Source organism: Astyanax mexicanus, chromosome 1 (assembly GCF_023375975.1).
Source record: "Astyanax mexicanus isolate ESR-SI-001 chromosome 1, AstMex3_surface, whole genome shotgun sequence".
NCBI lineage: Eukaryota > Metazoa > Chordata > Actinopteri > Characiformes > Acestrorhamphidae > Astyanax > Astyanax mexicanus.
Genome location: NC_064408.1, coordinates 11,373,478 through 11,394,737, shown reverse-complemented (window position 1 = coordinate 11,394,737; position 21,260 = coordinate 11,373,478). Strand labels below are relative to the sequence as shown.

Genomic DNA, 21,260 nt, shown 5'->3' with positions numbered 1-21,260 from the left:
TGTAGTCTAACGCTTAGCTTAATCCACACTATAGACAGAAGCTAATCTACATTTTTTTTTTTAAGAAACCAGGACTACAATTCTAGAGTTTGAACATTACTGCCAGTATATTATTGCATTCAGCTGACTCATGCACAAAGGTATATGGTAGTGCTCAGTCATTCCAGAGAATGCAGTCTCATGACTACAGCCAGTGCTGGTCCCATTCTGTTGCCAGAGCTTTTTATGGACCCTGTAAAAACCTGCGTATCAGCAGTGGGTGGAACTTTAAAGGAGCTGAATGCACTGATTAGAAGCCTAATGCACTGGTACCTTGTCTTGCATAGCATAAAAGTAATCAATTTGAACATTGCAGAAGTTGCAAACACTTCACAGAGTCAGGATTTAAGTCAGTAAGTAACAAAGTGTTGGCAGAAGTCACATCCTGCAAGCTTTTTGCAGCTAAATGTCTTTCAACTTTTATAGGTGGAAGTATTCTTGGGTTGTTTTGTTCTACAGCTTGTTTTGGACCTTTGTGGACAACATTCTTCCCTTTGTCTATTTAGGATTTACAATACCGCTGGTGGTAGCGCAATCTTAAGGCATGATGCCTCCACCCCCATGCTTCACAGTTGGCAAAGTGTTCTTTTAATGAAATGCGGATTTCAAATTGAAACACATTATCACTAAAGTCAGAGCGGTAGATGTTCTGCACTGTTTCACCGGGTTTGATGAACTTGCTTGTCATTGAGTCAATTAAAAGATCAAGCTGATCTTGTAAGAAGATCTCGCTGCTCCCGTTCTGCCTTTAGCACTGCTAACTTTACACTGATTTCTGTAATAATTACACTAATAATACAGTACTGTACTTTTACTTTCAGTACTTCACTACTACATTTTACTATAAAATACTTCAGCAATACTTAAGTACCAAATTGTTGAATACTTTAGTATTTTCACTTAAAGTGGCAGTCCGTATTATTTTGTTTTTAAACTGAAAGCAGAAGCATTTCTGAGTGGAGAAGGGATAAAATATTGTGTTTAATGGTACCAGTGTGCTGGAACGACCATCCCTGCTAAGCCTAATATATTCATTCTAAAAACTGGAGTGTCAGTACGCTTTTCACAGTGGTTCTTCTGGCCACGTCAAGCGTCTTTACGTACTTACATCACACGTACAGCCTCTAAAAGAGGATCCGGCTCAGTTTTACTGAACACCAGCGGCTGGTGTAGCAATGGAGACTTCAGAAGAGGAAGCTCAGTAGCTCATTCACTAATAGTAAAAACAAAGTTTCTCTCTCTCTCTCTCATTTGGACATCAGCTTTAAGTGTTTGAAGAGCTTAAAGAAAACTTTAGCTTCTACTCAAGTCACTTTTTATGATTGAGTTTTTGTCTCTAATATTTTATACATGTCCGCTTAGGAAAGCCCATAATAACTGACTGTTAGTACAAGCTTTTAAGGGTTTTACTTTCTAAAGCTCGTCTGCTGTGCTAATCAAAATGTTTCAAAAGAAATCTGAACAATTTTGCAGAGGCCACATTGATAGATTTGAAAAGTGCCAGATGGACACCTTGAACATGTTGACCCTGATAAAGTGCATCATGAATACACACACTAATTTATTTTTTCATTTTCATTCCTCTCCCTGTGTCATTGCTATGAATGTCACCTTTAACTTGCTTTGCGTTCTTTGTGTTCTGTTTGGAGGTAAAACCAAATCCGTTCTCACTCTGTTTGTTTGTCTTTAGGTTCGTGCAGCACCCGAAGAACTTTGGCCTGATCGCCTCTTACCTAGAGCGAAAGGTGAGTGCTTCCGTTCTCTGTGGGTTAGGCTTCCTGCCTGTGGCAGTGTGCTCTCTGACACACATATATATAATGAATTTGGTCACAGCTAAATCTGCAGCAGCCCATTGACAGCTCTCCACTTTACACCCTGTGACCTTTTATGCTTTTTTTTTTTTGATTTGAACTTGTTAAACTTAGATGCATCAGCAGATGTGTTGAGTAAGGAAGTACAAATACTTTATTACCTTACTTAAATAGAAATGTTGGTTATCTATTCTTTACTGGAGTAATTTATTTTCATTTTTGTTTCATTTTCTTACATTTGCATACAATTATCCCATTTCATTTCAGCTCGTTTTCATTCCGGCTTCTCATCGTTCAATAAAACCCCTATCCAGATAAATCTCTCCATCCAGATAGAGTGAATCTGATTGTGATTGGATGCAGAGAAGTATAAACATATACCATTCCGACACCCTATTGGTTTATACTGTGATCCATCACACCTTCACACGACCCCCCCCACCCCCACACACACACACACTCCAGTAAGAACATAGCAGATGTATGTAGTCTAGTATGAAGATGATCCATCCAGAGACTCAAGAGAACTTCAGACAAACTCCAGCCCAACTAAACTTCTTTTAATATATTTACATTCTACTAAAATACATTCATTTACAATCAGCATATATGCTGCTAAAACATTAACATTAACATTTTGATAGAACATTATAGTCATTATGGCTTTTAGAAAAATGTGTTTTGGGTAAGAGGTGGGGAGGTAGTGCACCTTTTTTTCTCCTTACTTTACTTTTACTTTTATACTTAAAGTAGTTTTTAAACCAGAACTTTTACACTTTTACTGAAAGAGTAAAATGCTTGAGTTTGTGCTTCAACTTCTACTGAAGTATTTTAAACCCTAGTATCTACAGTATACTTCTACCTACAGAGTAATGAATGGGAATACTTATAACACCTTTGTACATCAGTGTTAAAGTAAATATAAAGTAAACCATCATTCCAGAGAGCACAGTTTTACTGCTTTATATCTCTTCAGCCCACGCCTGACATTAAGCATGGGGTCAATGGGTTCATGTTTATCTCTTTCAGACTGTCCTATTTGTTTTTGGCAGAGCTTCTTTTTTTATAGGGTGTCAGCAATGAGTTCAACTTGGGTAAAGCAGCTGAATGCATTCATTAGAGGATGTACATGAACATATATTGTATTATACTTGTATGCAATGCTAACTTTGCATTCATTGTTCAGTAAGATTCAATTCTGGCAATTATTGTCTATATATATTGCTGGACAGCTGAGTATGCTCATCCTTAATGGTCACTGTCCTAGACTGACTGCCTCATTGTTTTAAAAATGCCTACAGGAGAGAGTTTGGGAGTCATTACGTCATATAGGCAGTGTGTTCATATTAAGGCTGTTGCAGTTTGTGTGCTGTGGCTGCAGTGACCACAAAGAACAATTAGGACTAATATATTTAAATGCCGAACCCAGTATGTTATTTTTTTGGTAACACTGTTTAATAACTTTCATTAATATATTTTTAACTAATGATCAGTAGAGGTGAACAAAGCAGTAGTTAATCAGAATTTAAATATTAACAAATACTCACACATGACACTTATTTTTCAGCATGGATATTCATATTAAAATGTTAGGAAAATATAGCTCATCAGAATTTTAACATTAATAAATCCCTAGTAAATATGAATTGCATTTCACTTGGCCAATGAGTTCATTATTATTTACAAATGTGATAGCAGTTTTTTAGTTTCTAAAAATGTGAAAAATAAGTTATCGATCATTAGTTAATGGTATATTAATGAAAGTTATTATAAAGTGTAACCTTTATTTTTAAAGCCAATGCTTTACAGTATTACAATCAAATTCCCTTCATTCTCCATTCAACAAATACATTCAATTCGGTGTCCCTTAATATTATCCTTCAATGTACTGTATTAATATATTTAAAGAGGGCTATAGTTATAGTTGCTCTTGAAGCTTTTTTGCACCTCGTATCCATTGATTTATGGAGTTTTATCATTTGTGCTAAATAAATGTTTGCTGCTAATAGTAGGCACAAATCACTAATTCATTAATCATATCCAGTCAAAATTTGCTCTTACCATTTTTAACTCTAAATGTATTCTCTTTGCTCAGCTTTAAAATACCTATGATCTATTTGGAGTTTTTATTCTGATTTGTTATCATTTATTTTAGCAATTGTAATTGACTTCTGTATTGGGAGTACATTTACTTGAGTATTAATGAGTGTGTACATTTTATTGTTTAGCTTTTAATTAGTTGTATTATGTATCACTTTTGTGTTTATTTTTACTATTATTTTTTTAATCATTTTCTTTCTATTTTTGTTAATTTGCTTATTTTATTGGACAACTTTTTACATTAGGAAACTAAAATGTTTCTTATTTACACTTATAATTAAAATGTTTTTTAATTAATGATCTTTTTTTTTACTGCCTTTGCTTGAGTCATAACTTTGTAGTTACTATTTTCAAGCAATTATAATTAATGTATTTATTATTTAGCTGTACAATTTTATTCCTGTTTTTGTGCTTATTTTATTATTAATTTATTTATGTAATTTTCTTTCTTTTATTTTAATTTATGTTACCTATTTATGCTTATCATATCATCCATGACGACACTTGAAATAAAAAGTAAAATCTTAAAATAAGCAAAGAAAATTACTTTTTTTTTTTTTTTTACTGTTTGCTCCCAAAAGACTTGATAAATATTGCTGTATTATTTTATTATAATTCTTTGCTGTAGATTACTTTTTGTGTTTCAAGTGTAATGCTAGGCTGTGCTGTAAATGAGGGTGTCCCTCACTGTACTCTGAGTTTAAATACAGGTTTAATTAATTTGATGTGTACTAAATCTCTTATTAATGTGATAATCTCTCTCTTCCTCCCCCCTCTAGTGTGTCTCGGATTGTGTACTGTACTACTACTTGACCAAGAAGAGCCAGAACTATAAGACGCTGGTTCGTCGCAACTACGGCAGCCGCCGGCGGAGGAACCAGGTAAGCCAGAAGCAGCGTGTGCTCTGCTTGTTTGTGTTCATATCCGTCAGTGGTGTGTGCCATGTTGTGATGAAGATGTCTGGACTTGGCAGACAGATCTCTCTCTCTCTTATATATACACATACACACACACACACACACAATATATTGTCTGTTTTCTCTCTCTCTCTCCTGCACCCTGTGGTGATTTTTGATGATGTAAGGAGATTTTCCTGTCTCCTCCTCCATCTGTCTAGTCCTTCTACTTCACCTCAGTTAACTCATTCCAGTTGTTCAGCACAAATGCACAAGTTTTCACATTAAGAGCCCTATCTTACACAGCTGCACAAAGCTTGTTGTGATGCTCATTGCTGTATTGCTATATTTCTACACCCTAGGAACAATTTATTTAGATGTTGTTCAAATAGCAAAGGTGCTTGTGAATATATCGACGCTGATGGGTGGTGTGGTGGTCTCTGTTTGAAGTGAGGTGTGTTCAGATACATTTCTGCTGTATTGCTATCTTGGCAGCAAAAAACACACACTGCATACAACCTAGAAAGATGTTAACAGTCAGACGTTCATTGCTATCTTGGCAACGCAGGTGTGCCGTGCATGTTTAACATGCAAACCCAACTTTTACATTAACAATAAACAGAATAAAAAATAAAATAACATTGGTTACCAAAAATGACCTGCTCACACACCTTCACACCATGAACAAGCAGGCTAGGTTTTTTCTTCTGAGAAGTGCAGAAGTGCTACACCATTAAAATATCAATCCACCAAAGTCGCAGAGCGCAGCTGACTCTTAAAGGGAATGGCGAGTGGCATGCTGATTATTTTATTTCATATTACGCCCAAAACACACCCATGATTAATTAAGAGATTTATTTATTTTTTTTTTTTTTTATTTTTTTTTTATTTAACCGTTAATTTAACCAGGCAAGTTAGTAAGAACATATTTTTTATCACAATAACAGTCTGGCAAATAGCAGAAGCTACCTGAGAGAAGGGTACATCAAAAAAGCTAAAGATGCTAAAGAAGCTAAAGAGGTAAAACAAGAAGGAGAGAGAACTAGAGGAATTTTATAGTGCACATTTTGAGCAACGCAAAGTGTACTTTTCCCATCATTACGATAGCAAAGACACACTGACATGCCCTAAATCAAGCTACTGTTGACAGCTCACCTATAGATGGCTAAAATAAGACCCTAATAGTGCATTTTCTGCTCACAGTCCTGCTGCTCCTTATTTAAAAAAGGCAGAAGCATAAAGCAAAAAAGCTACAAACACAAACATGACATGCATTTTTTAAATCCCTCTTCATCCCCACTGTCAGTCACATATGTTTTATTCAGCAGTCAGCAATGTTTTATTCAGCAATCAACATTTTCCTCGATTCTCAAGGCCATTATGGTTTGAATGGACACCATGAAGTTAGCGGACAGACTGTCCATCTCAAGACTGCGTTCTAGCAAATCATCCAATTACCCAGTTATGCTGCGGTTTAACCAGTAGATATTAATTTAGTGCATGGGAATACTTCAGATTAATGGCTCGGTCAAAAAAACGAAGAGATAATAATCTGAGACTTTGTTCTTTGGTTTACAGACACAGATATTTAATCTCAAACTGCTTTCACTTGAAAAACATGATATTTTTCACATTTATTTTGGAATTGATCTGGTCTATGTGGTCTTAAATAAACTTTAAATGGGCGGCAGTGGAGCGTTTTGAGAGATACTTGTACAATAATCTTTGTGGGTGTTTTGTGTACTTATAGACAAAAACATCACACACAAAGAAGTTGTTTATTGGAATGGAATGAAAGTTTGTGTGGGAATGTAATGGTGATATATGTAGATGATTGCAATATTATAGTAAAAGGTATATAAGTGTATGGGGTAAAACTGTAGTGGAATTAAAAGGGTGCTGTAGTACTGTGTGTGTTGGGCGAATCTGTCCTGGATACAAGTCGGGTATAGCACATTTAGCCACAGATGTTGCAGCTGGGCCTATAGATCCTGCTTTACACTCGTAGGTTGATGAAGCTGGTGTCACAGCTGTTCCCATAAATGCTTGATTGGCGTTAAATCTGGTAATCGAGTAGGTAAAAGGACATGTTACAATCTAGTGAAGACATTTCTGAGAAATCCTTGCTGTGTGTCGGTGAGCATTGTCCTGCTGAAAAGTTCCAGCTGGGTTTGTTAGTATGTGTGTGTTTTTACACTTATTTGACTGAGCTGAACTGCTTGAATTTTTGCACCAGGAGTGGCATAAAGTTATTCAAAAGCAGTGTGTAAGACTGGTGGAGGAGAACATGCCAAGATGCATGACAACTGTGATTGAAAACCAGGGTTATTCCACCAAAAATTGATTTCTGAACTCTTAAAACTTTATGAATATGAACTTCTTGTTTTCTTTGCATTATTTGAGGTCTGAAAGCTCTGCATCTTTTTTGTATTTTCAGCCATTTCTTATTTTCTGCAAATTAATGCTCTAAATAACAATGTTTTTATTTGGAATTTGGGAAAAAATGTTGCGTGTAGTTTATAGAACAAAACAATAATGTTCTTCATCTCACAATATTCTTAAAAAGCAGACAATTTTAATTGTTTGCAGTTACATACGCTAAATAGGTTATACTTTAGTTCATGGTATATTGTTGTATTACTTTTATTTGTTATTTTGTATTTTGTTACACATTTTGTTCCCACTGAATCAAACTCTTATATGTATACCAAATAATATACAATTATTTTGATGCAGTTGTATATTCTTAAAATTAAATAAAAAATTAAACATTTTAAAAAGACAGCGAAAAACATGAAATATTGTGATGTTATTTTAGAACAGTTTCTCACTATACATATTGATTTGGCTGAGCTTTAGATTTTTGAGGTGTAGGTGTCATTTTTTTATAAATTTTTTGTGCATTTATATAGTATTTTATTTGTGTATGTTGTGTTAATTATAAAGACCGATTGCTCTAGGTCTCTGAAAAGCCCCCTAGTTTTTAGAGCACTCTATAATAGTAGAGTAGTATTCCAGTTCTTTGCACTCTACTTAAATGGGAGGAATGGGAGGTGTCTGAGTGATTATGGTGGTCCAGCTGGTGGGAGAAACAGATATTCAGAGATGGTAAGGATGCAGTAAGTCTTGTTTTTGTTCATATGGTTAAATGAAAAGCAGACAGTGTGCTTTCTAGTACTCCACCCTCCTCGTTCCCTCTTGCTCGGCTTTTGTGATTTATGGAGAGCTGCACAGCTTACTAGGAATCTGTTTCATCTGCCTGCCACAACCATGAGGCTCCATGCTGATTTCCAGGGAAGAGAAAGAGAGAAAGAGGGAGAGAAGACTTTTCAAGCACTATTTGTAACATCCCAAATCAATTTCTGTGTCCTCATATTGTGGCTTATGTGTGACACACTGTACTCTAACAACTACAGAGAACCAATAAAGTTCTCCACGACTTGATCCAGTAGTGTACAGTGTACAAAGTGCAGTTAAAGCATCATTATGTAGCATTTCTACCTTAAAATAAAAGATAAAAAAAATACATTTAGTATCAGTCAACTGAAATACCATGACAAATGCATTGCACTACCCCAGCAACCACCACATACAAAATATTTGGTAATGGCACCACCAGAACCACCAAGCTATATCTGCTAAACAACCTTAAAGTACCTAGCAGCCTACTGAAACACCATATTACTTGCATAGCAGTATAGCAACCACCAAATGCCATTACAGTAACAGCCAAGTAGTAGCCTAGCAACCAACTAGCAGTATTCTTGCGATAATCTAGCAGACACTTTTTAAATTCACAACGGTTTAACAGCACCTGTGTAAACACCCAATGCATATAGCATAACAACCTTAGAAAAAAATCACAGCAGCCATCTAAACTATCACAGCAATCACTATCCACCCTTGTCTCTCTGTCATGCTCGGCGTGATTTTAGTTTTCGCCCGTTCACGTTTTTCCGCCCGTTCTTGGGCTCCCTATCTCCTTATAAGGGCCTTTTTTTTTTCCATTTCGCTAGCCAGGGCAGCGATACTGTATTGGACCACAACCCTGACGATACGGGTTAGATCCTGCGTGAGGAGCGATTTTTTTTTTTTTTTTTTTTTCTTTTCTTTTTTCTTTCTTGGGTTTACCTGCTTTGAGATCAACTGTTCTGCAATTGGGTTCAACAACCCTCTGGGCTGTTTTTTTTTTTTTTTTTTTTTTTTTTGTGGAACGTGACATAATGGCTTGGAAAATATCTGGCCCGTGGCCAAACTTAATTGCCGAACCCTCATCTACAAGGAGGAGCAGCTACTGTAGGTAGGAGTGTCCAATAGAGTGGAGGACAGTGAGCGATTAACACAGTGTTCAAAAACTCCACAAGCACTGCTGCATCTGATCTGTTTGTGCCAGAGTCAGTGCAGTTATTGACAATGACCCACCACTCGAATTACAGCTGCTCTGTGATAGTCCTGTGAGGTTCTGAACATTTAAAAACAGGGTGAAAGGAGGATAATAAAGTCTTTTTTTGTGTTTCCTGCTGTTGCGCTGTTCAGAAGCGAAGACTGTTGGGTCACTGGATAGATGTGGCCTAATGTTAGGAGTTCAATATCAATAATTAAATTAAAGATGATTCGAGTCCAAGCCTACTCATGCTCTGACCTCGCCCCGTGGAGGACACCAACCAGAGATCCATCGCCTATTTTTGGCCATGTGTGAGCGCATTTGCGTGTTGAAGCGAGAGCACGTCTCACCCCCGGTATGATGACCCATAAATATTAAAGATTTCCCAAATGTTTTCATCTGTGATGTCGTGCTGCCCTGGCTGTCTTCGCATTGCTCTTCTATAATGGATGATGGTCTCAGTGTTGGAGGGAGTGTGTCTCTATCTGGTGTGGGTCCATGATATGTTGTTTAAATATTATGCTATTGAATTTGCAATATTGATACGATGAGTGGGAGAGATCAACACTGATATCCTGGTTGTGACCTTGGGAATGGCACTCAGCTGCATATTGTTGCCAGTATTGATGGGCTGGTGATGTTCTGTTGCTTCCAGGCAGAAAAATATTTTAAGCTTTTATCACTTTAATCACACTTTTATAGCCTCTATCTAACCACAGTGTGCTTTCGTCATCTTTACTAGGTGTAGTTAATAATTAGTTGAGAAGGTGCCACCCCTTAGAGCGCAACCACCAAATATTCCATAGTGGCAACCTGGCAATACACTATTAACAATCTAAAACTCCATAGCAACCACCTAGCAGTATCCTAGCCATAACATGACAAACGCTTAACAACTCTAGTAGCACCCTAGCTGCCACTAAAATATACTAAATATTTAGATATTTGATCTGGACAACAACAGCCTAAAAGTACCTAGCAGCCTATTGAAACACCATATTACCTGCATAGCATTACCCTAGCAACCACCAAGTGGCACTACAATAACAGCCTAGTGGTAGCCTAGCAACCATCTTAAACCCCAGAGCAACCAACTAGCCCTATTCTAGCGATAATCTAGCAAACACTTAACAACTGTTCAACAGCACTCTTGCAAGCACCTTATGCAGTATAGGGTATAAAAAAGAGAAATACCACAGCAGCCATCTAAAATATCACAGCAACAACCTTTGTGGCCTAAACGACAATTAAATTAAATGAAATTTGATTTGGGCAAACGATTACCTATGCAGCAAGCAAAGGTGGCGAGAGGTAGTAAAATTGCAGGGTTGACTTCAATGTTCTTTACAGAGTAGACAAGGATATTCATTACTTTTGTTTATTTGAGACTTACTTTTAATAGGCAAGCAAATATGTGTCAACTTACAACCACCAAATCCACTATAGTTTGTACACATGCATTTGTTGACTAGCTAAAAGATGATAAAGCAGCATCTGGAATTAAAGTATCATGTGAACTGATGTGTACAGCCATGTTTAATGTTGACTCATCAAATGCCTCGTGCAGCTCCACCAAAGTTAAAAAGTGCAGGAGCGGAGTTAGGCAGGATTCTTTCTTTTGGAGAATGTTGCTTAATATTCAGACAGACTTTGTCCCACAGGCTGATGAATCACTCATTTCCAGGGTTTCATTGTCATCGGCACTGCTGGACAAATGCTTACCTATGCAGCAAGCAAATAGAGATAGGACAATTGCAACGCTGACTTCAATGTTCATTGCAAAGCTGGCAATGATAATTTTTATTACATTTATTAATTCACTTATTTTAGTCTTGCTTTTAATAGAGAATTTTGAGCTCGAGCAATTAAACAAATGTGTCTAGTAGTACCCTTACAACCACTAAATCCACTATTGTAACAACTAGGGGTGGGCGATATGGCTCTAAAATAATAATATTTTTGCGATAACGATATACTTGGCGATATAGGAAAACAGAAAAATAATTCATTCATTTCAGGAATATAGTATAAAAGTTTAACAGTATAATCATAATGTGGCAAAATAAATAATATAGCATAAAATATTGCAGAATATTTAGTGCATGCATATAAACTGCAAACTAAAACAATTATACAATACATTCACTTAAAGCTTCACAGTAAATAATAGACTACTTTTAAGACAGAACTTCCCTATTATCACGATATGGATTTTAAATATCATGATATTTCTGTGTCACGATATATTTTATACGATATAATATTGCCCACCCCTAGTAACAACCCATCAGTTCCCTTTTAACCATCTAAAACACCAGAGCAACCTCCGAGCAGTATCCTAGCCATAGTTTAGTAAATACTTTTTAACTCTACAGCTATTTAACAGCATCCTTGCAACCACCACCAGCCTAGGAATGCCCCAGCCTGCATCTAATACATCATAGCAACATGTTATTATATTGTATCTGCGTTTTTTTTTTTTTTCTTTTTTTTTAGTAGTATTTATTTGTTCTGTTTGAATAAGTCTAGCTTTTAGTGCAACGGGGCAATGCATTTGCTCCAGTGTTGAGGGCCCGTCCCTCCCTGTTTTCTGCTAAACAGGTTCACAGAAACAACAGCGGTGTCAGTTCTCTTCAGCTCAGCTGGAGCTCCTGAGTGCTGACAGGGCTCTGTTCCAAACAGACTTCTGGCTGGAGCTTTTTGTACTTGCATGGAGTCCCCTGGGATCACTTCAGCATGCGGGAGGGGACGGGAGTGAAGAGGGAGGAAACAAAAGGCATTGATGAAGGGAGGGAAAACAGAGAGAGGGAATTGAGAGCGATGGCCCCTGCAGGTCACTTGTGTACATTGCATTGCACTGTAGCTGCTCTGCACATATGGATCGAGGCATGCTTGCTTACTGTATCTGTGTGTGTCTTGTTAATGGGGATGCGAGTATACACCCCTGTTCATGCACTGCGCAGTGGTATGTCCCGCTCTTTCCAACAGGAGCTAGAAAGTTGCAGAGCAGCTGTGAGTGCCAATCAAAAACAGCACTGCGTTTCTGGGCTGGGCTCCAGTCTCTCTCGCTCTTGCATTCTCTCTCGCTCTCTCTCTCTTTCTCTCTTTCACTCCCCCTCTCTCACTCTTGCTCTCTCGCGCTCCCGAGCTGCCCGTCACCTGGCCTGACCCTGTCACCCAGATTAAAGCCGACTAGCTTGCGTGCATGTGTGCGCTCTCGCGCGTGTGAGAGAGATGTATTGCGCTTCTGGAGCTGGCTTATGTGGGCCAATAACATGCCGTGACAGAGACGAGTGCGAGAGGTTCCCGGCTGCCAGCAGCTCCAGATTGGACGAGCGGCTGCCCGGCCGCCACCATGCTGTGTGCGCGCGATCGTGTGCTGCTGCCGCTGCTCCTGCCTGCAGCTCCTGCTCCCGCTGCGCTCAGCACAGCTGAGCTCCGGAGGTTCCCGCGCCGGAATTTGTAAACGTGCCAAAAAAAGACTTTTCCCAAGTGGCGGATACTGACAGATGAGCGTGAAGGTAGTGTGTGTGTGCGAGTGAGAAAGTAAGTAAGTGGTTCAACAGTCCTGCTCTAGTGCCGTCCCTGATGTGTACTTTGCTGCCTTATTCTCTACTTTTTGGGTCTCGTATTCTTCTGCGCTCTCAGCTCTTCCCTCTTGCTTGTGTACTTTGTCCCTTGTGCTCTTTGGTTTATAAACCATTCTAGGCTCGCCCTGCCCCCTGTCTGTCTGCATTTGTGTCTCTCGTGTTCTGTCTTTTTCCCCCAATCTCGTGTCGGTCACTTAGAGTGAAGTTAATATGTGACCGGTTCGATGAACATGGCAGTGTTGCCTCAAGGCAGACAGACAGACAGACGTCAGCTTTCCTGCCCTCTAAAAAGAAAACCGCCACTTCCCGCCCTCTCTGAACGTAGGCGACCAGCTGTTTATTGTACTTTGGGTCAGAAGGACAAGAACAATAATCACTGTTATTGAAGGAATGGGTAGGCTCTTCAGGAACTTTTGGCTGCGGTGTGTTTTTGCCTCCTGCCTCCCTATGCCGCTTAGTACCGGATCTGGCTGCCAACTGAAATTTAGGCCATAGGCCACTCCAGCGTTGCCTTACCAGTTAACCTTTTGAATTATGAACCTTGCTTTTTAAAACATGCCAGAAACCCAAAGCCTTTCATTGTTGTAGTTCTAAGAAGTTCTACTGCTCCCACTCCAGTCCTCTAAGTGGAAAATGTTTGTCTTCATAATCTTTATAAAAGACTTCTTGGGATCAGAGTAGCTCAGCAGACTGCTTTGCCATCCCAGGAGAGGGACTGTCTGGGTCGGTCGCTGGGCTCTTCCCTCAGCACTCCCATTGTGATGCTGGCCTAAAGATGAGTTTCTTGGCTGATGCTTTAGAGCTGGGGATCTGGTGCTTTCCTTTGAGTGAGTTTCTACCAAGGTGGTAATGCACTGAAGGTGGTGGCTGACTTTGCATGTGTCATGTGTCGCATGTAACTGGTAAAGCCCTAGAAAGTGAAAAATTAGGTAAACCTTTTAATGTAAACATAGATTGACATCTCTTCTGTTTGATCCTTCTGATGGGAGATTATAATTTTAACTAAATTTTGTTGATTGCTTTAGAGGGTCCTGCTGGTTAAGGTCAGGTTATGGTTCTGCATTTAATCTGTTTCTGCAGCCTACACATACTTACATGGCTTGATGTGCACCTCCCCTAAAATACAGCTACGTGACACAGACCGCAGCGACGCAGTCCTCAACAACTGTGGTTGTTCTGTTGAGCATTCTATTCTTAACTTCTCATTTGCTGTGAACTGTACAATGATGCAGACACCACAACTCTCGCACAACTATAAATGCTCAAAAAGGCATAGGCCATTTGTGCAGGCTATGCCATAGACTTTGCCGTGACTAAAAGTTTCAAAGTAAAAATCTACCTTTAGGTAGATCCCATTTATAAAAAAAACAAACAAAAAAAAAACAACAACATTCAGTTACTAGTATAAGTACCTTTGCTACCCTTTAGGTTTCCTAAGAAATGTCAATGATTTGACATTTAACGTCATTCTGTTTTTTAGATCTCCAAAAGATAAATTAAAACATTGTCTTAAAACCACAGATTTACTTGGTGAAAAGTTTCACAGTTTCTGAGTGAGTAAGAGTTACTTCTTCAGAGTTGTGCAGACAGAAACCCCCTTTCAGCCTGGAATGTGGATTTGCAGTGGAACCAAGTCAGAAAGAGCTGGAATCGCAAAGTCTTTCCAAAAGCCGTTTGGAGGCTGTTGGCTTACAAGCCTGTCATTTCCTAACTCAAATATGTGCCTGGTGAATCAGCAGAAAAGGGAGAGACTCCAAGCCTCCAGCTGAACGCAAAGTGAAAAAGGTCTCGTAGCAGCGTTCCGAAAACATCAAACCATATTTCGCACTTGCGCAACTTCAAAATCAAACTCCTTATTAAGTAGAATTCTTTATCCTGGGCTTAATTTTAGCGTTCCCATCTGAATTTGATTGTGTTGAGTGTTGAGGCCTGTTGTGTATGATTTCGTTCTAGAACACTGGGGCTATTTGTGCCGTGTGAAAGGTGCTGCCAATGTAGTGACTCGTAAATTGTGTAGTGTGAAAAGGGCTTTAGCAACATCTGTGTGGAGGAACGCTGGCAAAAGCGGGGAATGAGGACGAAGCCAGTTGGAACATCCTGGTATTCCAACACAAACACTGCCATTCTATGTCTTGCAGTTAACCAGAACTGCAGCCTCAACTACAACCAGAGATATGGTGTTAAGGCTCTTAGTCTGTGTATAGATTTTTTCCCTATTGTAGTGTGTTAAGGCCTTATGTTAGAATGTGATCATTAACTTCAAAGGCTGTGCTAAAATTTGTATACATTAATAAGTACTTTAGGGAACATTAAAATTTAACACAGTACAGTACTCTGGGATTTGGTATTAACTAAAAACATGTAGCCAGTTTCCTCAGACCATGACTTTTCAGTTAACAAATTTGTGCGGTTGGAGAAGTCTGCATTGGTTTGTTTCCTCACAGGTCTGTTCTGATCACAAATCAACCACTACAGAGGTTGTTTTAAACTGGACTGAGAGACCAGCTCTTCTCAAGGGCCTGGTGCACTTGTTGGGTCTGTGTCCGTGAGCGATTATCTTTTTCACACCTTGCCAAACGAATCACCTTTAAACAGTGTAGGTGTAAAAACACAGTAAACAGTGCAAAAGTAGACTTGATTAGCATCCAGAAAACAAGCTCTTGAGTAAGTGAGGTCTTTATATGGCGAATAAAAGAATGATTTTGACCTCTCTTGATACAAAGTGAAAATTACCATTTATTATTACTAATGTACTGGTTTATTAATGCAGTCTAAGTGGTGGTAGAGAGCTTGTCTACACGAATACCCATATATGGATGACGTGAGCCCCATCTCTGGTGCTTGAGCTCTCCGAGAATGGCACTCAAGCCCATCGCTGCAAGCTCTTTTATTATTACAGCTCTTCACTCACTTGGACATTTTTCCACTCGTTCTCAAGTCCCTCTTTAAATAGTTGCATTTTGTTATGATTTCACAATTTTCACTTTTATTTAGTGTCTCTCACTTTCTTTCTCCTTCGATCCCATTCTCCCACTCATGCTCTCTCTTCACAGTTGAGCTTTTGACATTCCTTGGCCTCATCTGGTGTCCGCATGGGTTGTTTGGCTTGGCTAAGGCAACCATGTTCCCTTAGCTCTCTCTCTTTCGTGGAACAGCGAGAGGAGGGGCGAGACACCCCCCGTTCCTGTATATGTGCCAGAAACCATGATAAAGAACCTGTGGCCATTGCAGCTCGCTTACTCTCTTGACACATGCAAGAGAAAAACATCCTCACCGCAAATCAACATGGACTCAAAGTAGCACTAACTGTAGAGTGCTGTTGGGTAAACATACAAGAACATTCATTTTAGCATCTCATCATGGGTATATATATATTGGATTGTTTTTCCTTTTTGTCCTACTACAGCCTTAGGGAGCCTTTCTCTTGCTTTCCGGTCAGAAGACTATGACCTCTCTTGGCTCAGTCTTCCCATTCAAGTCTGTCAACTTCCAGTTGTCTAAGGCGGAGTCCCATGTTGTGCATCTCTAATAACTCTCTCCAGTTTGTGGGCTTTCATTGTTTCTTTTTGGACAGTTGTGTCCAGGTTCTTTAAAGTCTTCCATTTCCAAAACATACTGTCAGCTAAGATGAAGGCCTGTTTATGGGGGTCCTGTTGATGCTCTAGTCTAGGTCACAAGACTGCAAGTGTGCGGATCAAGCAATTGCCCACAAGAGAATGTTCCAAAACAGATAGTTGGCATCTCTAAAATAGTAATTTATTTCACCCAATTCCCAATCATAGGAACTTTTCTATGACTAGTAATTTCGGCAACACCAGCAGGTTGAATACTGGCACATGTCTTCTCTGACCAGTTGTGCTCTCTCAGACTCTGGCTGCTGAAGGAAAGCAGCATAATCCCAGATTCGCACCAGCGATTCTTAGCTCAAAGTGGGAGCACCGTAGTCTACTGGACTACTCCGAGTTTCCTCTCTAGTAGTAAATTTTTGACCAGCCAAAACACTGAGACATCAATTGTACAAGCCCAGACAAAGGGGTACAAGTACACCGTGGAGTTCCTAGTTGCTTCACCTTGTTCTTCATGTTTCATTGTGAGTTTATTGTCTGTGTCAGGAATGTCCTGCCTGTATCCAATTCCCAGTTTACCCCTTGATTCAGCATCATTCACGTTTTGCCTGTCTGCAGAGGTTTTTTGAGCTTGTGTAGCTCATTTCCACAGGCAGAGTAGTCCGGTTTCTCTTAGGCTACGCCTCAGACTCCTGAAAGCCAAGCCACTCAAATGCCTAAAGCTGTAAATCAGGAATTGCCCCTGTTGCCATGGGATAATTATGAGGAATCTAAACCACCAAAGAGATTGTGGTTTTGATCAGAGCCTTATTGGGAAACCCTGCCATAGATCTGTCCTCTGCAAAGCAGTAATACTATAAGTGGCCTCTGTCTGGCGGTGATGACCAACTGGTGCTAACTACTCAGTGCTGTCCAGCAAGTGCCAGGGATATGGTGACATAAGAACACTATGTGGTGTTCCTAAGAAGGGAATTTGTCCAGCGATGAGTTGGTCCTTTTGCTGGGTTGGCACATATTGTCTTGAAGATAAGTTTGTCTGAGTCACATGACCTGCATCAGAAACTGAACTTGAATGCACTTAACCTTCAGGATTAGCTTAACTCTTAAAATATTGCAAGCTTTTGGATCCCAGTCTGAAAAAAATGAACCATGCGTTTTTAAATTAAGTAACCATATTAAAAACATATTAAAATGGTAACTTGCACTTTATAGGAAGCCACATCCAAAGGTTCGTCTAAGGTTTTTCCTTCTCACAGATTCCCAGGTTCTCTATCAGGTTTCAGGGTTCCCATCCTTTTTGTGCCAAGATGTGCACTTAGCCATTGCCCTTCCACAGCAGTTTGTCCACTGCAGGATGGGAGTGGTTTGTTCAAGGCTGGGCCTGGTCACAGCATCAACCGTGTTGTTTTTGTTTTTCCATATGGGGTCATCCGAGCGTGTGTAGCTTTAGCCCAGTCACTGGGCCGCCTAGCGCCTCATGTTCCTCTGATCTGCCCCGAGTCCCTCTGTAAAGCCTTTGCTTTCTTGGCCTCTTTGAACTGAGCATTGTCAACAATGAGCCTATTGTGATTTGGGAGCCTCCGCGAGGTCTGTCCTTCCAGACAACCCTGTCCATGTGAACATCATCAAAGGGCCTCGTAGCGCTAATCTTATCTTTGTATAGTGCACCAACTGGCCATCCTTTAGCTTTCTTGTTCTTTTTGCTTTTTTCTTGTCTTTCTATCTCTCTTTCTGCCTTTTTCTGTCCCTCTCGCGACACTTTTTATATAGTTCTAAGAATATCTGCAGACCTGAATAACCTCAGGTCACTCATTGTTTCTACATATTTATTGGGTATTAATGAGCCTGCCATATGTGTTTGTGATCCATTAATTTCATTTTTTTCTGATCAACAAACCGACCAATGATGGGAAAGCTCATTGATCCTGCCACTTAAAAATGACAGTTTGTATGATTAGGCTTTTTATTTTAGGACACATCTGGTGGAAATGTGTTACTGCACTGAGCAGGTGGTGCATTGTGGTACAGTTTTCTTTTAGAGCAAAGGACTTTCACCCTTTGGTCGTACCACTTAGCCCATCCCATCTGTTTTTCGTGTGCACTCTTAGAGGTAGGATGTCCCGCTTCTTGTTTTCTGCAGGTTTAGGTTGGGGATGTGTTGGGGCTACATGATCGTTCAAACAGATTTTTCAGAAGCAATAAAAGAAACCCACAAATTTAAATATTATCCTTGTTCAAAAGTGTGATAACCACAATCTTTCCATAACTTAATGTGTTGTTTCAATGTTTTACGCTAACAAGCGTGAAAATCTAGTTAGTAATTCAACTGATTAGCTATTTAACTCTCTTGGTCCACCTTATTTTGTGCAACAGACAGCAAAGGCTACAGCAGGTGGAAAAAAAAGTTAATAAATGCTAAATTTCAGCTCTTCTTTATATATCTGTAAATCTGTGTCAGGTAAAGAGGAAAGGATTGTCCCAATTCTTAGGGGGATAATTTCACCCTTTTCTTTGTAACTCTTTTTCAAGGGGAAGGATTACACTAGAAAACAGGAGGTAGGGGTACAAAAGAGAAATAGGATTGGGCCTTTGGGTCCCACTCTCTCTTAGCTTGATAGATCTTTTCAGTTCTAGTTTACTAGAACTAGAGAAGAACTCCTGAAAAAAACTTACCAAACCACTCTGTTTTTATCATAAATATGTTTGGCTATGCAGGGATGGTTGCAGAAGCACATTGACACCATTTATTACAATATTGTGTCCTCTCACCACTCCGCACCATTCTACTGCTTTCAGTTTAAAAGAGAATATCTTGAGGACTGCTGCTTTAAGACCTGCTGGGCGCTGGGTGATAAGGCCGGAGATGCACTGGCAAGCTTTCCCTACAACAAGATTAAGTCTAATACTGGATCATTTCCATTCTGGTTGCTTTGAAGCGCAGAACCATGCCTGATCTAGGTCAGCACAGGTTGCCTTTTATTTTTTGCCCTTTTTTCAGCTAGGAGATTCTTGTCTTTGGTTTTCTGCTTGTGTCAAAGCACATTCTTTCAAAGGCAGGGGAAAATTGCTCGCTCTAGCGTTTATGTTTCCTTAAAAGGGAAGTGTAGTGTTTGGGTAGATTTAACTCGTGTGAGAGAGAGAGAGACAGGGAGAGAGCGAGCGAGAGAGAGGGAGGTCAACAAATTCTACCTTGTTTAGAGTTAAACCATTATTTAGATATCTGGCGCTAAAGATCAGCTGACAATTTCTGTAATGCGACTAATTTTTAAGTTCTTTTAGTATTTAGTATTTTTGTATTTTTGATTTTAGCTATGTGGCACTGACCACAGATCAGGACAAACAGGGTCCATCAGAAGGTCTTCTAGTCTACTTGGAACAGCCTGACATTTGGTACTTAAAATATCAGCGTCACACAGTGTACGTGTTCCTTCACCCTGCACTGCTCTCCTAGAACGTGAATTATGTGCCATGTCTTAATATGATATTTGTACAGTTATACATTTCTTTTATATAGTAGACTATAAAAGTTTCTTCTTTTCTGTTTTTAAAGCAGATAACCCGACCCTCACAAGAAGACAAGTCAGAAGACAAAAACGAGGAGGACAAGTTGGAGAAATCGGAGAAGAAAGAGGACGACGAGAAGAAGGAAGAGGAGGAGAAAGATGAAAAAGAGGACTCAAAGTGAGTACTATGGGAAATTTGTTATTATGCTGACATTTGTGCCGCTGTCATGCAAAGATTAGCCTCATTTTTTGACTTGGAATCAGTCATTTTTATTAAATTAGGGACAAATTGGCCAATAGAAGCCCACCAGACTGTTTAAAATCTTCACATTGACTTCTCTTTAAAATAATATAGTTTTTTTTCTCCTTGTGTAAAGTAGTTGTTTTGGAGAGGCAAGGATTTTTATATATAAGTAAGCAATTAATATGTATGTACTTTATCTGATTGAGGAAAGTACCTTTATTACCAATCATACTATTTTACATCTATTGTGCCTGTCAGAATAGTTGAATTATTAATATATTCATTGTTGTGTATTGGCTACACACACATTTTATCATATTTATTTTGTAATATTTGTATTTTTTGTCTTTTTATTGTAATGTCCTGATGGGAAAGATATAGTAATATATGGAATAACCCTAAATGTTGACTTCATACCCTAAGATTTAACTAGTAATGATTTAAGAACAAATGGTTTACAGACTGCAAACATGATTTATTTAGCTATAAGCATGATCATTTATTCTGCTTTTTTGTATCAGTTACACTTTTATTTATCAGTGTTTTGTGACAAAAAATTGCCCTGCTTTTGATGTTTTTTCCAGATTGCCTTTTTTTTATAGATTACAGTTGATAACACTGTTATTTAGCTTTTTGTGCATTTAAACAACAAAAAATCTAAGGGACACACAGATAGAAGTGATGATAAACTGTATTATATTATATATATAAAATTCTAGTCTTAGGCCCTTAAATAATATCAAAATATTTCAGTGTATTTTTGCAATAATACATTTTTTGGTGATATGACAAAATAATAATTTTAAGAATACACTTCTGCAACAAAATTATCTAAAATGTTTATTTGGCAATATTATTGTATACAATATGATATGACGCACCCCTAGCTGGAGATGGCCCTAAAATAATATCACTATGTTTCAGGATATTTTTGCGATCATGAGATTTTAAATTGTTGGAAATATTATAGAGTATAATGTGATATGGCACACCCCTGTTAAGAAATTCCTACATCTGAGTTTAAATGGAAGGCAGTGTAAGCTTACAGATCTCTGAGAAGAAATGTGTGATTTATTTTTAAGCAGCTTTACTGTTGTTGCCTCTAGTATTCCCACATCAATAACCTT

General features: G+C 38.8%; 1 protein-coding gene across 8 annotated transcripts in view; it reads left to right on the top strand.

Moving 5' to 3' along the window:
- ncor1 (nuclear receptor corepressor 1) overlaps positions 1 to 21,260 on the top strand; it is a 139,427-nt gene that overhangs the window by 53,030 nt on the left and 65,137 nt on the right. For all 8 annotated transcript variants that reach the window (XM_022665743.2, XM_022665744.2, XM_022665739.2 and 5 more), the window contains 3 exons: positions 1,730 to 1,784; positions 4,730 to 4,831; positions 19,937 to 20,067. In XM_022665743.2, coding sequence (XP_022521464.2) covers positions 1,730 to 1,784; positions 4,730 to 4,831; positions 19,937 to 20,067 — 288 coding nt within the window. The remainder of the gene's footprint in view (positions 1 to 1,729; positions 1,785 to 4,729; positions 4,832 to 19,936; positions 20,068 to 21,260) is intronic.